We start from the raw sequence: 20,747 nt of genomic DNA, 5'->3' as shown, positions 1-20,747 counted from the left end.
GCTTAAAAGTTGAACCTATAAAATTTAAATCCTGGATCCACCTTTGGTCTAGGGAAGGTAGAATCTAGGTAGCCTTATCCCTACCCTAAAAGAACAGAGAAACTGTTTCCGATAGACCCTCGACTAAAGATCAAGACATACACACAAGAATTCAAATTTGGAAAAAATATGTAGAACTCATAACATCACCTTACTTTTTATTATATGAATCTCAACGTTTTTTTTTTTTTTTTTTGCCTTTTCCTTTCATATGATACCTGTTATACTTAAATTGATCATAGCACCTGATCTGGAAAAACATTGTAGTTATAATAGACCAGATAACATTAGGCACTACCAAGAAAAAAAAAAAGGAAGTATCACGGTGGTTATTTAGCCAAGAACTGCTTTAACTAAGGGCCCGTTTGGCCATAAAAAAAAAAATTCACTTTGTTTGGGGAAATTTTTTATTTTTTTCATAATCAGTGTTTGGCCATGGAATTTTCAAATTTCACTTGAGGTTGAATTTCGAGCTTTTTCAGAAATTTGAAAAACTCCAAAAAGTTGTTTTTCAAAATTTTCACTTCAAATCACTCACAAAAATTCAAAAACAGCTCCAAATTGTATTCATGTTCAAACATAATTTTTCTATGGGTTAGAGAGAGATGCTCTACCTTCTCTCTAATAGTTCCCTCATCAAACTCCCCAAAACTACCTAGTTTTTTCTCATCTTTCCCCGATGAAGACAAAAGAAAAAAACAACTCAACCCAAAAGGAATCGACCCTCAATGCCTTAACATGAGAGATGATCATCCAAGCCTTAACGAAGGAGCAAGAAAACTCCATGGTAACGTCAGGCCCACCCCTCACTACCCCCCAATGGACATGGAAATAAGTATAGATCAATCCCCCGGTGAACTAGCAACAGGAGCAAACGACACTAACAACCCTACAAAGAGAGTATCCTTCTTGGATACCTTAATTTCTGACACTAACGCTAACATTGACTCAGAGGGTAGCCAAGTAACATTATAACAAAACATGGACTCCTATGAACCAGAAGATGAAATTGATAACTACCCTAACCCAAATTTCTTCATTCCCATCACCTCATCGGATAAGGAGCGTATATATAAAAACTGGACCAACGCACTCATTATTAAAATGTTTGGCAGAAGAGTTGGCTACCAATTCCTCCAAAAAAAAAAAACTACATGCGATATGGAGACCAACTGAAACCCTATCTCTGGTGGACCTAGGATGCGACTGTTACCTAATAAAATTTTCTAAGAAAGAAAATTATAATAAGGCCCTTCATGAAGGACAATGGTTCATAGGGAATCAATTTCTTACAGTAAGGAAATGGGAGCCCAGATTTGTAGCCTCCAAAGTTGCGCTAACATACTCAGCTATATGGGCAAGACTCCTGGAATTACCTACTGAGTTCTATGACTACGACATACTTCAAAAAATTGGAGGAAAGTTAGGACAACTAATACGTATTGATGCCTGCACCAAATCCGCGCTAAGAGGTAAGTATGCTCGACTATGCGTATTAGTACCCATAGAAAAACCACTCAAAACCTACATTGTGATTGGCAAACATATACAAAGAATTACCTATGAGGGCTTCAATCTCCTATGCACAAACTGTGGCAGACTTTGGGCATAACCTAAGCAGCTGCCCATACCAAAACCCTAAGATGGCTGAACAAGAAGGTAAAAATTCACCCAAGAACCTATCCAAGCCAAACACTGTGGAAGCAATTACACAAAAGATCGACCAATGGACAATTGTATCCCACTAAAGGAAAAACAAAAAATATCAAAATAATCCCCATAATCCAAACCCTAGTAAAGACCTAGAGAACCCTAAGGGAATGACCATCAAAACGCCTATCCAAAGTTCACAATTGTGGCAAAGAACAGACGCAGCTTCTGCCCAGAAGCAACCACTGAACCAAAAGGAAAACCAATACCTCCTAGATAATACTCAGCCTCTAGAAGGTAAAATTGGATTCTCCTCACGTTCTTTCGTAAACTACATCCAACAAAAGGACAATACCCTACCCAATGACCTAGGACATCAACATCATCAAGACAAAACAATCCCAAGCTTTTCCACAATGGACCATGCTGTAACCAACCCAGAAAAGCATCCCTCCTCCATTAATTAGAGCTTTAACTCACATAAACATTTGGGTATTAACTCCTCCCAAACAAAAACCCAAAAAGGCCCTTCATTAATGGAACCAACGGATGAAAGTCACAAGGAACAATCCATGGACATAGATCCTACTATACCTACAAATAACCAATACTCCTCATTAATGCAAAACATTAGTAGCCCACAAACTAGGATCACTAACCCACCCCTGCAAGCTAACAGTCCTTTAGAAGACAACCATAGTACAAATCAACATCACCCCTTGTCAACTCCAAGTCAAAATTCCATTAATGAACAAGACATCTTGAATCCAAGGATAGACAAAACCTTTTCAACGCCTAATGGCCCAATTAACAGGGCAACGGATACAAATAGGATAGGAAATGTTTCATCAATTGTCAACTAATACAGATGAAACAACTACTCGCGAAATAGCGGGTTGTTTTTCCTCAACAAATATATGGCAACCGGTACAATTTGAAGTAACTCCTCGCAAACTAGGGACACGCCATAATGCAGTTACAAGCTTGCCAAATGTAAATGAAGCAACTGCTCACAAGCTTGGAACACATCAGAATGCGATTACAATTACAAGCTTACCAAATACAAATGAAGCAGCTAATTCTGGTGAATCAAAGCTCCATCTTTTAACCATTTCAAGCTCGCCAAGTCAAACAAAATTTGAATTTCCTCACGAATGGGATGTACCTGGACACGGTTCATTGATCCATCAATTATCAACTGATACAGATGAAACAACTACTCCCAACATAAAGAGTCATTTTTCCTCATCACAAGTGCAGCAACTGGTACAATTTGAAGTAACTCCTCGTAAACTAGGGGCACGACATAATGCAATTACAAGCTTACCAAAGACAAATAAAGCAACTGCTCACAAGCCTGGGCGCTCCATAACCCAATTATAATTACAAGCTTACCAAATACAAATGACGCGGCTAATACTAGTGAACCATATCTCCCTATTTTCCCATCTCAAGCTCGCCAACACAAACAAATAGAGTATTTCCTAGTAATTCAGATGAGACGGGACACATTTCATCAATTATCAACTGATACAAATAAAAGAACTGGTCGAAGACTAAGGAATCATTTTTCCTATTAAAGTTATCTTGTATCGTACAACTCTGCTTCGGTGCTATGTTATGCGTTGTGTTGTGTTAATACTATCTAATAATGACTGTGTTTTATTATATATTTTCCATCCTACTACTATATTTTCATTTCAGTAGATTGCTTTTCTTTTTCATTTTTGTTACGTCCCTAGTTCTTTTTTTCTTTCCAAAGAAGTTGGAATAAAAGACAGATCCTTGTTGTATATATATATTACTAGTAATTAGTGAGCAAATTCATGATCATAGAGTGGTAATATAAAACCTTAACTCTGTAAAATCAACACAATTGGTGAGAAGTATAATAAATATTAAACTATCAAGTTACATAAAAAATAATTACAGTCAGATCTCTCTATAACAACATCGTTATATAACAATCATTCACTATAAAAGCCAAGTATTGAGACAATTGGAGATTAGGCACGTGGGAATTATGTAATAGTTAGTTGTATAGTTCATTATAGTTAGGAAGTTTGTTAAGTTGGTAATGTGAGTTAGTTAGGTGGTTAGTAGTGAGTTAGTTGTTAGTATAAATAGTTTGGGCTGTACGGATTTTCATTACACAGAAAATGAGAGTATCTGATTCTCTCTCTCTTTCGTTTCCTTCTCTGATCTTATTTCCCCATTACTGATGCTTGAGACCTTGCTTGCATGGCGGTCTAGCACAAATCAGATCATGGTATCAGAGTCATGAGGCCATTAATATGGACCTAAGCTCATCGATCCTAGCTTAAATTTCACAATTTGTTTCTAGTTCAGTAGTCTCATCTTCTCTTTTGTGAATTTAGGGCATGAATTGAAGAAATCCAAAAATGGCGATTGTAGATGATACATTGCCAGAAAGTTTAAGTCATAATCATCCTCTATTCCTACACTCAACATATGATTCAGGAGCAATTCTGATAGCGCTGCAATTAACAGGATCGGACAACTATTCTGTGTGGAGCAGAGCAATGCGCATTGCGATACTAGGTCGCAACAAAATAGGATTCATTGAAGGTACCTATAAGAAGGAAGATTATGGTACAAATTTGGCAGATCTGTGGGAGAGGTGCAATGCAATCGTTCTCTCATGGATAATGAACTGTGTATCGAGTGATTTGCTGAGTGGAATTGTATATTCCTCAAATGCATGTGCTGTTTGGAAGGATATGAAGGAAAGATTCGATAAGGTCAATGGACCTAGAATTCTTCAGTTGCACAGAGCCATAGCTACTGCGAGTCAGGGAACAAGTTTAATTGCAACTTATTTCTCAAAGATGCGTGAACTGTGGGCTGAGTTTGATTGTTTGGCACCAGCTCCTGGTTGTGATTGTCCAAAGTCAAGTGAGTATGAAGTTTTCATGCATAAGCAGAAGTTATTGCAGTTTCTTATGAAGCTCAATAAGACATATGAACAAGCATATGAGCATATCATGTTGCGGAAGCCAAATGTATATAGTGTGAATAAGTCACAACTACTATACCAAAATTATGACAGCCACCAAATAATAAATAAGACAATAAAGCAACAATAAAGGGAACACCAGAATTTACGAGGTTCGGCTAATTTTGCCTACTTCTCGGACACAACCAATATTTTATTTCACTCCAAAAATACAAGTGAAATAATACTAAAGAGAGAAGATACAAATGCCTTAAACAGATGAGAAGGCAAATGAGAGGTGTGTTTCAATCCTAAACATTAGGCCTTCTTTTATAGGGGAAAAATCCCCCCAAACTTAACTCCCAACCAATGTGGGACTTTGGCATTTTGCCAAACTTCAACAAATCTCCACCTTGGCAAAATTCCACATTTTCAATTCTCTCTCAATAACAAATTTTGGTTGTGTCTTCATCTTCAATCTTCAGTGTTCAACAATGTTGATCAAATCCAAACAATGTTGAAACTTGACCGCAGTCACCACCTTTGTCAGCATATCAGCAGGATTCTCTGTAGTATGAATTTTCTTCACCGTGACTCCACCTTTTTCTATGACTTCTCGTACGAAATGATACCGAACATCAATGTGCTTCGTCCTTGCATGATAAACTTGGTTCTTCGCTAATTGAATAGCACTTTGACTATCACAAAAAATTGTGATACCTTTTTGTTCAACACCAAGCTCCTTTAGCAATCCTTGAAGCTAAATTGCCTCTTTCACAGCATCTGTAATAGCCATGTACTCTGCCTCTGTTGTAGACAAAGCAACTGTTGACTGCAAAGTAGACTTCCAACTAACTGGTGCCTTTGCAAAAGTAAACATATAACCAGTAGTTGATCTTCGTTTGTCCATATCACCCGCAAAATCTGAGTCACAATATCCAACTACAGACTGATTGTCTTCCTGCTCAAAAACTAACCCGACATCTACAGTATTATGAATATACCGTAGAATCCACTTCACAGCTTGCCAATGCTCCTTCCCTGGATTGTGCATATATCTGCTAATAACTCCAACAGCTTGTGAAATGTCAGGCCTTGTGCAAACCATTGCATACATCAAGCTACCAACAACATTTGCGTATGGTACCTTTGACATATACTCTCGTTCAGCTTCATCCATTGGCGACATAGTAGTACTTAGCTTAAAATGGGAAGCAAGTGGAGTACTAACTGGCTTAGTCTTGTCATCTATGCCAAAACGTTGAAGTACTCTCTTCAAATATTCCTTTTGAGATAAACAGAGTTTCTTTGAACGTCTATCTCTAATTATCTCCATGCCAAGAATTTTCTTTGCCTCACCCAAATCCTTCATCTCGAACTCCTTCTTCAGTTGAATCTTCAACTTATCAATTTCTTCCAAATTCTTGGAAGCTATCAACATATCATCAACATATAGGAGAAGATATACAAAGGAACCATCTTTAAGCTTGTGCAAATACACACAATGATCGTATTTGCTTCTCTTGTACCCTTGCCGCAACATAAACTCGTCAAATCGCTTGTACCATTGTCTAGAAGATTGTTTCAATCCGTACAACGATTTTTCAAGTTTGCACACCATATTTTCTTTTCTAGCAACTTTGAATCCTTCTGGCTGAGTCATGTAGATTTCCTCCTCCAAGTTTCCATGTAAAAACGCAGTTTTTACATCCATCTGAACTAGTTCCAAATCCAATTGTGCTACCAAAGCCAACATAATTCTAATGGAGGAATGTTTTACAACTGGAGAAAACACTTCATTGTAATCAATTCCCTCCTTTTGAGCATATCCTTTGGCCACCAATCTTGCTTTGTAGCGAACATCTAATTGGTTAGGAAATCCTTCTTTTTTTGCAAATACCCATTTGCACCCAATTGCTTTCTTTCCCTTCGGGAGATTGGCCAATCTCCATGTATGATTCTGATGAAGGGACTGTATTTCATCATTCATGGAAATCCTCCACTTATCTTCTTCTGAACTTTGGACAGCGTCTTTATAAGTAGTCGGAACATCATCAGCTACAATTGAGGTTGCACAAGCAACCGTCTCTATGAGACGAACAGGTTTCGTTATTGTTCTTTTTGGCCTGCTGGTTGCTATTGATTCAAGTTGTTGTTGAGATTCCTGAGTTGGAATCTCCTCTACTGGCTCTCCTTCCAGAGGGTAATCTTCATTTGTTTCCTCCTCTGCTTCTTGTGTAGGAAAAATAAATTTTCCCTCAAACTCCACCTGCTTGGAAGCACCTTCATTTTGTTTGGTATCTTCTGTTACCTTATTTACCATAGCAAATTCATCAAAGGTAACATCTCTGCTGAATATTACTTTCTTTGTCATAGGACACCATAAGCGATATCCTTTGACTCCAGAAGTAATTCCCATAAAAATAGTCTTCTTTGCCCTTGGATCCAATTTTGACTCCATCACATGATAATATGCAGTTGAGCCAAACACGTGCAAAGAGTTATAATCTACAGCAGGTTTTCCGTACCATTTTTCAAATGGTGTTTTGCCATCAATAGCAGCAGATGGTAGACGATTAATGAGGTGACATGCATATGTAATTGCCTCAGCCCAAAATTCTTTGCCCAAGCCAGCATTGGACAACATACACCGTACCTTCTCCAGCAAGGTCCGGTTCATACGTTCTGCCACTCCATTCTGTTGTGGTGTATGTCTAACAGTGAAGTGTCGGACGATGCCATCATTTTCACAGACCTTATTGAAATGATCATTTTTGTATTCACCTCCATTGTCTGTGCGAATACACTTGATTCTCCTGCCTGTCTGATTCTCCACCATCGTCTTCCATTTGAGAAAAATTCCCAACACTTCATCTTTGCTCTTCATTGTATACACCCATACTCTTCGGGAAAAATCATCAACAAAGGTTACAAAATAGTGCTTCCCACCCAATGAAGGTGTTTTGGAAGGACCCCAAAATCCAAAATGCCTTTAGTATTATGGATCGCTGTACTAAATTTAACCCTTGTCTGTTTCCCTTTAACACAATGCTCACAAAACTCCAAGTTGCAAGCCTTTACTCCTTTTAACAATCCTTGATCTGATAGAGTTTTCAAGGATTTTCCTCCAGCATGTCCCAAGCGCATGTGCCATAGCTTGGTTGCTTCTGCCTCTTTGTCGTCACTGGATGTTACTGTCGCTGTCCCAATAACTGTACTGCCACGATAGCGGTACATATTATTATTCTTCCGATTAGCCTTCATTACCACTAGTGCACCGGAGCATACTCTCATCACTCCATTTTCTGCAATGATTTTGAACCCTTTTGATTCTAGGGCTCCCACAGAGATGAGATTCTTCTTCAAATCCGGTACATATCGAACATCTATCAATGTTCTGATCATTCCATCATGGTTCCTTAATCGTATTGAACCAATGCCATATGAGGTAAGAGGGCTATTATCCGCTGTGTGGATGACTCCATATTCTCCTTCTTGAAATTCCACGAACCAGTCCCTGTTGGGACACATATGATAGCTACAAGCCGAGTCCATCAACCATATGTCTGATGATGTTGATGACTCTGTTGTAACTAATGAGAAGTCTGAATCATCACAATCAGCTACATTTGAATCCATAATAGCCTTTCCATTGTTATGTTTGGCCTTATTCTTCAACTTCGGACAGTCTTTCTTCCAGTGCCCTTTTTCTCGACAAAAGGCACATTCATCTTTGCTGGGTCTGGATCTTGACTTGGATCTTCCCTTCTTTGTCCTCGTTTGATTTTGAGGACGACCCCTCACAAACAGTGCTTCTCCTTCTCCGCCCTTCTGTTTTTCTCGCTTTCTTTGTTCATAGCTGTACAAAGCTGAACAAACTTCTCTGAGAGAAATTTCGTCATTTCCATGGAGTAGAGTAGTTTCAAGGTGCTCGTACTCATCAGGAAGTGACGCCAACAACATTAAGGCCAAGTCACCATCATCATAAGTTGTATCCATATTTTGCAAATCTGTGACCAACTTATTGAAACTGGTGATATGTTCATTCATCGTGGTACCAGGAACATAGGTGAAGTGAAACAGTCTCTTCTTCATGTACAATTTATTTTGACTGTTTTTCTTCAAAAATTTATCCTCCAGTGCTTTCCATAATTTACTTGCAAAAGTTTCCTTTGTGTATGGATATTTCTGCTCTCTAGCAAGGTAGGATCGAATGGTACCGCAAGCAACACGGTTGATAATTCTCCAATCTTCTTCTCCAATAACATCTGGTTTCTTTTCTTCAATGGCCAGATCTAGCCCTTGTTGAAAAAGGACATCTAGAACCTCGCCTTGCCACATCCCAAAATGTCCGGACCCGTCAAAAATTTCTACCGCAAATTTCGCATTTGACACAATTCTTGTCATAAGCGAAGATGCCAATGATGACGTATTGTTGACACTTGATGTAGATTCTTCTTGTTTATTGTCCCCCATATTTGACACAAATATTATTTAATAGCTGACGACACAAATCAAGATTATTTCCTTTCTGATGTAGAAGATCAGACTAAGCTGCAACTACAGAGCATACTCAGACAGAACCTTGACTCAGTTACCAAGATAAATCTTTTTTGATGTGGAAGATCAGACTATGCTGCAACCACAGAGCATACTTAGACAATACCTTGGCTCTGATACCAATTGTTGCGGAAGCCAAATGTATATAGTGTGAATAAGTCACAACTACTATACCAAAATTATGACAGCCACCAAATAATAAATAAGACAATAAAGCAACAATAAAGGGAACACCAGAATTTACGAGGTTCGGCTAATTTTGCCTACTCCTCGGACATAACCAATATTTTATTTCACTTCAAAAATACAAGTGAAATAATACTAAATAGAGAAGATACAAATGCCTTAAACAGATGAGAAGGCAAATGAGAGGTGTGTTTCAATCCTAAACATTAGGCCTTCTTTTATAGGGGAAAAATCCCCTCCAAACTTAACTCCCAACCAATGTGGGACTTTGGCATTTTGCCAAACTTCAACAGATCATGATGATGGATACATTTCCGCTTTGAATAAGGCTAACTTTATGTTGATGGAAAGGGAGAGCCAAAGAAGCATGGCAAATGTAGTAGTTCCCGCTGAAAATGCTGAGATGACAACTCTATTAACAACAAAAGGATTCAACAATCAAAAACCTAGGAAAAATTACAATGTGTTATGTGATTATTGCAAAATGAAAGGACAAAGTAGAGAAGGATGCTACAAGTTGATTGGATATCCTGATGATTTCAAGTTCAAGAAGAAATTTGGAGGCAACACAGCTCACAATGCAATGACAATGGATTTCAGACCACAAGCTGCAGGAGGAAGAGGCCAAGATGCTTTCAAAGTTCCTCCAATTTCACATTTCACAATAGAACAATACAGTCAGATCCTTAAGCTGCTCAACAAGGAGAATGTGCCAGAAGTATCAGCTAATATGGCAGGTAGTATTAGTGCTTACTTTATTAATGGTAATGATCATGAATGGATTGTGGATACTGGAGCTACAAATCACATGACCTCTAATTAGAAATGTTATAACACAAATTAGAAGTAGCTGGAATTCATACGAAAAAAGGTACACTTACCTAATGGAGAAGTATCAAATGTGACACATAGGGTCTTATAATATAGCAAATGCAGGAAGAATTGACAATGTGTTATACTTACCTGAGTTTAAGTATAATTTGTTGTCAGTGTCTAAGATCACAAAGGAGTTAAATTGTTGTGCAGTTTTTTATCCTTATTTTTATCTACTTCAGGACCTTTGCAGTGGGAAGGTGAAGGTGATTGGTAAGAAGAAGGGAGGACTCTACCTATTACCACAAAATACAACTAGGAATAATAAATGAATAATTCAAGGTTTGGCTGTGAGTAAGATAGAACTGGACATTGAACTCTGGCACAGAAGACTAGGACATGCTTCAGTAGGAGCATTGAAGGAGTTGTTTTCATTAGTATATGATGATTGTAAAGGAAAAATAGACAATTGTAGTGTGTGTTCTTTAGCTAAACATTGTAGATTTCCATTTAGCACAAGCAGTAGTAGAGCTGAAGATATATTTCACTTGTTGTATGTTGATGTATGGGTACCATATGTTGTGCAAACCTTTGATGGTAATAAATTATTTTTGACAATTGTTGATGATCATTCAAGAATGACTTGGGTTTATTTGTTGAAATTGAAAAGTGATGTGTTGCTTTTGCTGAGAAATTTTATAAAACTAGTGCAAACTCAGTTTAATAGACAAGTTAAGGTGATCAGGACTAACAATGGGACAGAGTTTGTGAATGAGGCATGTCGTAAACTTTTTCAGTCTAATGGAATTGTTCATCAAAGGTCTTGTGTCTATACACCTCAACAAAATGGAATTGCTGAAAGGAAGCACAAACATGTGCTAGAAATAGCAAGAGCCATGAGGTTCTAAGGACATATACCCTTGAAATTTTAGGGACACTGTGTTAGCAGCAGTTTATGTCATAAATAAACTGTCATCAAGTGCATTAGCAGGAAAAAGTCCTTATGAAATGTTTCATCAGAAGAAGCCAAACATTGAGCATATAAGGACCATTGGTTGTTTGTGTTTTGCAAAGAGAATGAATATACATGACAAGTTTGAAGCTAGGGCAACAGCAGTAGTTTTGATGGGCTATTCAGGAGTTACAAAAGGCTATATCCTGTATGATTTGTCTAAGGAATGTTTCTTCATAAACAGAGATGTTTTTAAGGAGTCTTTCTTTCCTTTCAAATTCAAGAAGTAAGAGAAACAGCCTATGTTCTTAGACATAGACATTCAAGCACATGATGCAGAAGTCTCTCTACCAGTTCATTCACTAATTCTTAATACTGAGGAACAAGACTGTCCTTAATGATGTTCTAGGAACAGTTGATAATGGGGAAGGCATAACTCTAGCAGATCATCAATAATTCAATCAAGAAGAGACAGAACAAATAGCCAATGAAGTCCCAAGCAGTGATGGAAATGGGCCTAGGAAGTCTGCCAGAGACAAACGAGTGCTAATATGGATGACTGATTATGTGACCGTTGCTGCACTAGATCAATCAGATAAGCCTTACTCTCTTTGCAACTCTGTTTCCTATGATGGATTGAAGTCATCTTATCAACATTATTTGACAGCTTTCTCAGCTATCACTGAACCACAGACTTTCCATGAAGCATCTAAAGACAAGAGATGGATTGAAGCCATGAAGGCAGAAATTCAAGCATTATAAGACAACAAGACATGGGAGTTAGTTACATTACCAGCAGGGAAAGTTCCCATAGGTTGTAGATGGGTATATAAGGTGAAGTACAAAGCCAATGGGGATGTTGAGAGATTCAAGGCACGGTTGGCAGCTAAGGGATATAGCCAGAAAGAAGGCCTAGACTACAATGAAACTTTTTCACTAGTGGTAAAAATGGTTACAGATAGAGCTGTGATTTATATTGCAGCTACTGAAGGGTGGCATATACATCAAATGGATGTATATAATGCTTTTCTTCAAGGGAATCTTTATGATGAAGTGTACATGAATCTACCTGAGGGATTTATCAGCCAGGGGGAGAATGAAGGCAAGGTGTATAGGCTTGTCAAATCTCTTTATGGGTTGAAATAAGAAAGCAGGCAGTGGAATGTAAAACTTATTGAAGCCTTGGTATCTCAAGGTTTTGTGCAAAGCTCCCTAGACTATTCTTTATTTACTAAGAAGCATGACAGTAAAGTTGTAGTCATTCTAGTTTATGTGGATGACATGCTGATTACTAGTAATGACTTAACACTCATTGAAGAAACCAAGAAGCAGTTGCATCAGACCTTCAAGCTGAAGGATTTGGGTGAGTTGAAGTATTTCTTGGGCATTGAGTTTTGTAGATCTCATAGAGGAATCATGATGAATCAGAGAAAGTATAGTTTGGAGCTTATATCAGAAATGGGCTTAAGTACAGCTAAGCCAAGCTGGACGCCATTGGATTGCAACCAAAAGCTCACAACTACTGAGCTGGATGAGGTTGCAGGATCAAACAATGATGAATTATTGGAAGATAAGGGAAAGTATCAGAGGTTGATTGGGAAGTTGTTATATCTCACATTGACCAGGCTAGACATTGCCTTTGTTGTACAGACACTTAGTCAATTTATGCAAAATTCAAAGAAGTCACACTGGGAAGCAGCCATAAGAGTAGTTAAGTATGTGAAAGGGGAACCAGGATTGGGAATTTTGATGAGCAGCAATAAGAAGAACACATTGACTGCTTTTTGTAATGCTGATCGGGCATCTTGTCCAAATAAAAGGAAGTCTGTAACAGGCTTTATTGTGAAACATGGAGATTCATTAGTTGAATGGAAATCAAAGAAGCAGAATACAGTGTCAAAAAACTCAGGAGAAGCAGAGTACAGAAGCATGGCTTCAGTGGTTTCAGAATTAGTATGGTTAACAGGAGTATTCAAGGAGTTGGGAGCAGAAATAGAGTTGCCAATTTTGGTACATTGTGACAACAAAGTTGTACTACAGATTGCAGCAAATCCCATATATCATGAGAGGACAAAGCACATTGAAATAGATTATCATTTCATTAGAGAGAAGATTCAAGAAGGGCAGATACAAACAATATATTGCTACAAAGATCAACTTGCATACATTCTTACAAAGGGGCTTGCAAGACAGCAACATGAATTTTTGATGTCCAAACTGGGAGTGCCCAATGTTTTTGCACCTACCAGTTTGAGGGGGAGTATTGAGACAATTGGAGATTAGGCACGTGGGAATTATATAATAGTTAGTTGTATAGTTAATTATAGTTAAGAAGTTTGTTAAGTTGGTAATGTGAGTTAGTTAGGTGGTTAGTAGTGAGTTAGCTGTTAGTATAAATAGTTTGTACTGTACAGATTTTCATTACACAGAAAATGAGAGTATCTGATTCTCTCTCTCTCTCTCTCTCTTTCGTTTCCTTCTCTGATCTTATTTCCCCATTACTGATGCTTGAGACCTTGCTTGCATGGCGGTCTAGCACAGATCAGAACACCAAGTTTCTTTTGGAACCAAATTCTATGATATGTTATAATGTATGTTCTATATAACAACACTTCGCTATAACAACCAAAAAAAATCCGGAACAAATTAGGCTATTATAGAGAGGTTTGATTGCATAGATAACTGTGTATAATAAGTTAATGAACAAAAATAAAAAGAAAACTTACTATAATGTATAAGTTATTAAGTTATTAATGTATATATGATCTACACACGTTCGGGAAATAGGCACTAGCATTACAAATAATAAAGGGAATTGAAATAATTGAAAAGAAAAACTCTAAGGAATACAGAAAATAAAGAGAAACAATGAGTGTATTGTTTTATTGATGGTACAGAGTTCTCTTGAAATGTAAGTTACATCAGAATAGTGGACTGTTTGGGGCGAGTGGGGCAAAATACTCGCCCCAAATATCTCGGGGTTGGTTGAAGAGTCCATAGGACTCACAACCTTATTCCCTTAGACTCGATCGGATATGCCAACAAGTGTGCATCGTGGGCTAGACACGCCCGTGACGGAAGGATGTACATGTCCAAGTTCCCTGACGACTTAGAGGCAAATCTAGACTTCTGACATCGGGTTCAACTGAATCCATAACTTTCGACACGAAACATAAATTTTTGTGAAAAATCTACTAAAATTCTACTAACAAATAGTAGATACAAACCCACAATTTCAGAAATATAATGGGTTCAATGGTAAGAACATTAAAAGCTGAACTCATAGAGTTTAAATCCTGTATCCGCCTCTACTTGACGTAACACCATAAGTAGTTTAGTAATGAACATTTCATCGTAGAGTTGGACGTGAAAGAAGTTGGATACGGGGCGTTGAACCTTTAGGATGAAGAGGACTGCTCCAGACCAGGCAAGTAAGCCTGTGGCCAGTGGCGAATCTAGGAATTTAAGTTCGTGGGTGCTTAGCTTTTTCTGATATAAAGTTATTAGCAATCACATTACATAAATGCATAACTATTGGAACACGATGATAAAAAAAGTTAACGAGAAAACTCATAGTATTAATATTATAGACGCCGTAAAATTGTGATGGAAAGAATGAAAAAAGAGAAAGTTGCTTGATAATATGAGGAGAAAAAAAGGGAATAATTTGTTTGTTTTAAAAGGCTTGTCGGGAGAAGGATTTGAACCCTCACTCATTCAATATTCATAAACTTCCAGCACCCTTCCTTAACCAAAGAACCCACTAGACTTTTTGTCTCCTGGGTGCTTTCTGTTTTTTTATATTCATTTTCTCAAAATTTCTACACAATTATATATACTTGGAGCTAAGATTAATGGGTGCTCGAGCACCCAAATTCAATGAATAGATTCGTCCTTGCCCATGGAGAGCACGTGCTATTTTTATTACTACAGAGAGAAGCAGACCCAGGATTTGAAGTTGGAGGTGTACTTTTGAGTTCAACCCAAATATGTTTTTGTCGAACTTTATCGATGCCGATGACCCCTCTCAGTATAGCATAGGTCTGCCTCTGGCTAAAGACATAACCCGATAGTCATGTTTGGTGCTGATCAATTCCTGCCATTATTTTGCAGAATATTTGGTCAATTTCTACATTAGATGTCAACTTTATCGTATAGTAAGGGTGTTTTGTGGCTGGGCCCAGCCCGGGACCGCGTGCCAAACGGGCCAAAAGGGCCTATTCAAATGGGCCGGTCTCTAGCGGTCCAAAAGCCCATAGTGGGCCGGTCCTTGCCAAAAAGCCCGCGAGCCCGGGACCGTTTAGCCCTGGACAGGTAGGCAGGCCTGGGCCGGTTCAACCGGGCTAAACGGGCCCAACGGCTAATTTTTTTTATTTTTTTTTTAAAAAAGGCCAACGGTTAGAAGTTTAAAAACTAGCCGTTGGCCTGCAATTTTAGCCGTTTGGCTTTTTAAAAAAATAGCCATTTGGCTCCCAAACTTTGTTTTAACCCCAAACTTTTTATAATTACACTTTTCCCTATTCTCAACTATAAATACCCTCTCATTCTTTCATTTTTACTCACAAATTCATCAATCTCTCTCTAATTTTCTTCTATAATTGCTTACTTTATTATTGCAATTTCGTGAAAAATTGTGAAGTTGGTGAATTGAAGTATTCAAGTTTTCAAGTCTTCAACGATATTCAATTTTCAAGAAGTTGTTCGTCAATTCGGTAAACTCGTTCCAACTCTTAAATTTTAATATTATAGTTTTGTGTATTTTATTTAGTATAATTATAATTAATATGGACTTTTCTTTGAAAAAAATATTTGGGGGTAAGGGTAAGGGAAAATCTAAAATTGGTGAATTTAGTCGCCAAACTACTACTCTTCCCCCGGCTCCCCGACCCAGATCTGTTACCCGTCCTCCTCCACATGTTATTCTTGATAGTGATAACCCTTGTTTTCAATTTTTCTATAGTCAATTTTGCCATGATGTTGCACCAGGTCAACAATTAAATGAAGAAGCTATGAATGTTCTTTATCCTAATCAAACTATCTTTGAAAATGTAGAGGAAAATGATGATTTAGATGAAACACAACCGGATTTAGATGATACACCTACTTGTCCTGTTAATAACCCAACTGATGCCCCGCCTGAAGTAACCTCTACTTTTAATAGACAACCTTCTAAACGGCCCGAAACATCTCTTGTTTGGCACTTTTTTACTCAACTAAGAGAACAAAATAAGGCTAAGTGTAAAACTTGTGGGTCTTTGATGGCTCATAAATTTACTGGAGACCGTAGCGGTACGGGTAGTTTGACTAGACACATAAAGACACACCCTAGAGATAAAGTTAGATATTTACAAATGAAAGTTGCGCAAGAGGGAACAAGTGTAGATAGTACGGTTAACCCTAGTACAGGGTCAAGAAATTGCCTTAGATAAAAAACAAAATTCAAAAAAAATAGCCCGGAACTAAAAAGCTCGTTTAGGCCAATGGGCCCGCCCCATTTAGCCTGGGACCATGTGGGCTTAGGACCACAGTGGGCCGATCCCACCCATTTGGACCGTTAGTCCCAGGACCGCCAAAGTCCGGGACCGTTTGGCTCGTTTAGGCCCGGGCCCGAACCACAATACAGCCTTATCGTATAGTAACAATTACTATTCGTTCTTAAGTATCAAACCGAATCCAACTGCTCACAAGCAAACAAAACAAATCTATCAAAATGTTCGAAACAGAAACAATAACAAGGAAAATATAAACATAGCTTTATGATCAAATCCAGTCATAAACTAAGCCTAAGATTATAAGAAACTAATTAACTGCATATAGAAAACACGACTCTTAATTCGCCGAAATTGGCATCTATACATAATTTATTTACATAGAGTGGTCATCTTTGATTATAATAAGTAGCGTCAAGTCTTATTTCCCTATATATATAACAACTCTATGAGGCATTGCCATAGCAACATTTGGTAATTTCTTGCCTATACAGACAGCAAAATTTTAAGCCATGGCCAAAATCAGTGGTCTATTTTCTGTAGCTGCATTTCTCATGATATTTGCACTGGCGACGAAACAATCGTCCGCTTCAATCGTAGTAATTGGTACGAATGAAGCAACTCATCGCAAACTAGGGGCACGCCAACTCGAACTTACAAGCTTACCAAATACAAATGAAGCAACTTTTGGTGGATCAGGACACCGGTATTCTTACATTTCAAGCTTGTCAGCTCATGCAAATGCAATTATAACTCCTCAAGATGGAATTATAATTGCAAATGAAGCGACTCCTCTCAAAATTGGGATGCGCCACGGTGTAATTACAAATGAAGCAACTCCTCGCAAACTTGGGGTACGCCAGGGTCTAATTACAAACTTGCCGAATACAAATGAAGTAACTCATCGCAAGCTTGAGATACGCCAAGGTGGAATTACAAATAAAGTAACTCCTCGCAAGCTTGGGACACGCCTGGGTGGAATTACAAATAAAGCAATTTCTCGCAAGCTTGGGGCATGCCTGGGTGGAATTACAAACTCATTGAATACAAATGAAGCAACTCATCGCAAGCTTGGGATACGTCAGGGTGGAATTACAAATAAAGCAACTCATCGCAAGCTTGGGATATGCCAGGGTGGAATTACAAATGAAACCACTACTCACAAGCTTGGGGCACCCCTGGGTGGAATTACAAATGAAGCAACTCATCGCAAGCTTGGGGCACGTCTGGGTGGAATTACAATTGAAGCCACTACTCGCAAGCTTGGGGCACGCCTGGGTGGAATTACAAACTCACCAAATACAAATGAAGCACCTCCTCGCAAGCTTGGGGCCCGCCATAACGCGGTTACAAGCTTGCGTAATGCAAATAAAGCAACAAACTTTGGTGGATCAAAATACCAGGATTCTCCCATTTCAAGCTCATTAGCTAAGACAAGTGTAATAATTCCTAAAGGCCCATTTATAATTACAAATGAAGCAACTACTGGCAAGCTGAGGAAACGCCAGAACCCAATTATAATTACAAGCTCGCCACATACAAATGAAGCAGCTGATTCGTTTGAATCAGGGCTCCATTATTTCCACATCTCAAGCTCGCCAACTCAAACAAATAGAGTATTTCCTCGCGATCCAGATGAGACGGGACATGTTTCAAGCTCGCCAACTCAAGCAAATGTAGTTCTTCCTCGTAAACCAGGGATGGGACACGACGACTAGGGGATTGTTTTTCTCCCATCAAAATTGTACCAACCAGTACAGTTTGAAGTAACTTCTCATAATAACTAATGGCTGCTCGATCGAGCCCACTATGTATAATAAGTATATGTTCCATGAGAGATCATGGTTATCTTGTATATCTAAATGTGTTGTATTAATACTATCTATGCTCTGTGTGTTTTGTTATCTTCCATTCTAGCTGCATAGAGAGCATGAAATCTTAATTTGCCGAAATTGGAATCTCTACATATACACATTTTAAAGGACCTTAAAACTGGTCACTTTCATATTATTTTATAGAAGAGACAGAGCATATGAGCTGAGGACTCAACAGCACACAATCAGAGGCAGAGGCAGATTCGGGATTTGAAGTTTGTGATTTCCTACGGCGACCTCAAGTTAATACTACAGTAATAAATGGGTTCACAATCAAATATATGTGGATATTAAGTGCATTTCATGAGCTGTTATTCAGCTAGTGATTCGATTAGGCCAAATCAAGCAAATGCAGTAACTCCTCGCAAACTAGGCGCACGCCAGAACCCAATTACAAGCGCGTTTAATATAAATGAAGTAATTTCTGATGAATTAGGGAACCACTATTCATCTAGTGAATCGAGCTTGTCTACTCAATCAAATGCAGAAATTCCTCGCAAACTAGGGGGACAACAACAACTACTATTTCCATGCCTCAGTCTCAAACAACTTGAGGTCGGCTATATGAATCCTTGCAAACTAGGGGATAACAACAACAACAACTACTACTACTTCTATACCTCAGTCTCAAACAAGTTGAGTTTGTTTATATGAATCCTCAGAAACTAGGGGGACAACAACAACTACTATTACTTCTATACCTGAGTCTCAAACAAGTTGAGGTTGTTTATTTGAATCCTCGAAAACTAGGGGGACAACAACAACCGCTATTACTTCTACGTCTCAGTCTCAAACAAGTTGAGGTCGCCTTAGTCTTTCAACTATTGATAAATTCTGACTTTAGTCTTTGTGATATCTGACTAAGCATATTTAACTTAATTGGAATGTGCACTTTTAATCCCTCTCCTTGGGAATATTTACAAATTTACTAGAATTGTTTATCGTTCTACCATTTAATTATCCATGTATTATGTAAAATTTGTGTTATTACTCCATATTTGACGATAATATGATTCTAAACATAGCCCAATTACTATAACATATTTCTTACATATAGGGACCAAAAACATACATTTTAATTAATTGAAGATTCAATGTGTTGAGTCATATATTACAAGGACAGAAATAAGAATTTACAAATAACCGAGGGACCAAATTTATAGTTACACAAATTTCTAAAACTTGTTTCAAAGGACAAGCTTCTAAAGTGTTACATTTCTTTCGTGCACGTAAATTGAAACGAAAAAAATATACAAATATACATTCATTATAATTCTATATAACTAATAAGTGAACAAAACTACCCTTAAGTAAAGGGATTTTAACATATTTGATTGGTCGGTTATAAATAATTATATCTTCTAGCCAAATATAAAAGGGAAAAGGCAAAAATTGTCTCTATACTATCGAAAATTAGTCACGTTTATACCCGTTTCTACTTTCGGTCCAAATATACGCCTACCGTTAGTAAAGTAGACAAAATCATCCCTAACCCTAACAGAAGTCCACCATGGCAGCGGGACCCTTCTCTTAAACTGCCAACTAGGCAAATATTAACCCAAATATTAAAGATCCATGCCCATTTCTTTGACCCATGCTCATTTTTTTGACCCCTCCCTTCCAATTTATACTCATTTCTCTTTACAAATCCATACTCGATCCACCCACTCCCCTCAACTGTTTATTCTTTATTCTTTTTATTTTCATTTTTTTCCTTTACATCCTTATCTTAGCACAATTCCATTCAAAATCAGAAATCTAAGCAAACTTTCTGGCAAAATGAAATGACAAAAAATTCGTCACTGGAGCTCTAACTTTCCAGATTCAAGGCACAAAGATTTAACCAATTCTAATTTAAATAACAAGTTGCAACGTCTTCGGCAGATCAGAAAAAGTGGATAAAATACTCTTTCTTTTTTCCGATCAAGCTCTAACAAAAGGGTACAAATGATAAAAAAAAATCTGATCAGGCGCTGGTCTCTCCATCTTCAAATCATCATCTTGGATTCATAAAAGGATTATAATGAACCAAAGGTCCCAATAGATCTAAAATCACCAGTGAAGCTGGATTTTCGACCAAATTCCGATGAGTATCTTCACTGATGACAAGACAGAGAAAGGAGAAGTTGCCGAAGCTTTTTCCGACCTAACTCCGATGAATTTCTTCACTGATAGTTCTTAATCATGCTTGAACATCTGATTGGAGCACACTACAAGCTTTAAGATTA

General features: G+C 37.9%; 1 protein-coding gene across 1 annotated transcript; it reads left to right on the top strand.

The window, feature by feature from the left end:
* Positions 1-4,091: 4,091 nt before the first annotated feature.
* LOC142170509 (uncharacterized) lies at positions 4,092-11,918 on the top strand. The gene is made up of 5 exons (XM_075232439.1): positions 4,092-4,605; positions 9,685-10,128; positions 10,447-10,477; positions 11,137-11,364; positions 11,678-11,918. Exons 1-5 carry the CDS (start codon positions 4,092-4,094, stop codon positions 11,916-11,918), a joined length of 1,458 nt encoding a protein of 485 aa, XP_075088540.1.
* Positions 11,919-20,747: the final 8,829 nt, after the last annotated feature.

The sequence above is a fragment of the Nicotiana tabacum genome, chromosome 16, assembly GCF_000715075.1.
Source record: "Nicotiana tabacum cultivar K326 chromosome 16, ASM71507v2, whole genome shotgun sequence".
Taxonomy (NCBI): domain Eukaryota; kingdom Viridiplantae; phylum Streptophyta; class Magnoliopsida; order Solanales; family Solanaceae; genus Nicotiana; species Nicotiana tabacum.
Note: the sequence above shows the minus strand (reverse complement) of the source record. Positions and strands in the feature narration are given on the sequence as shown.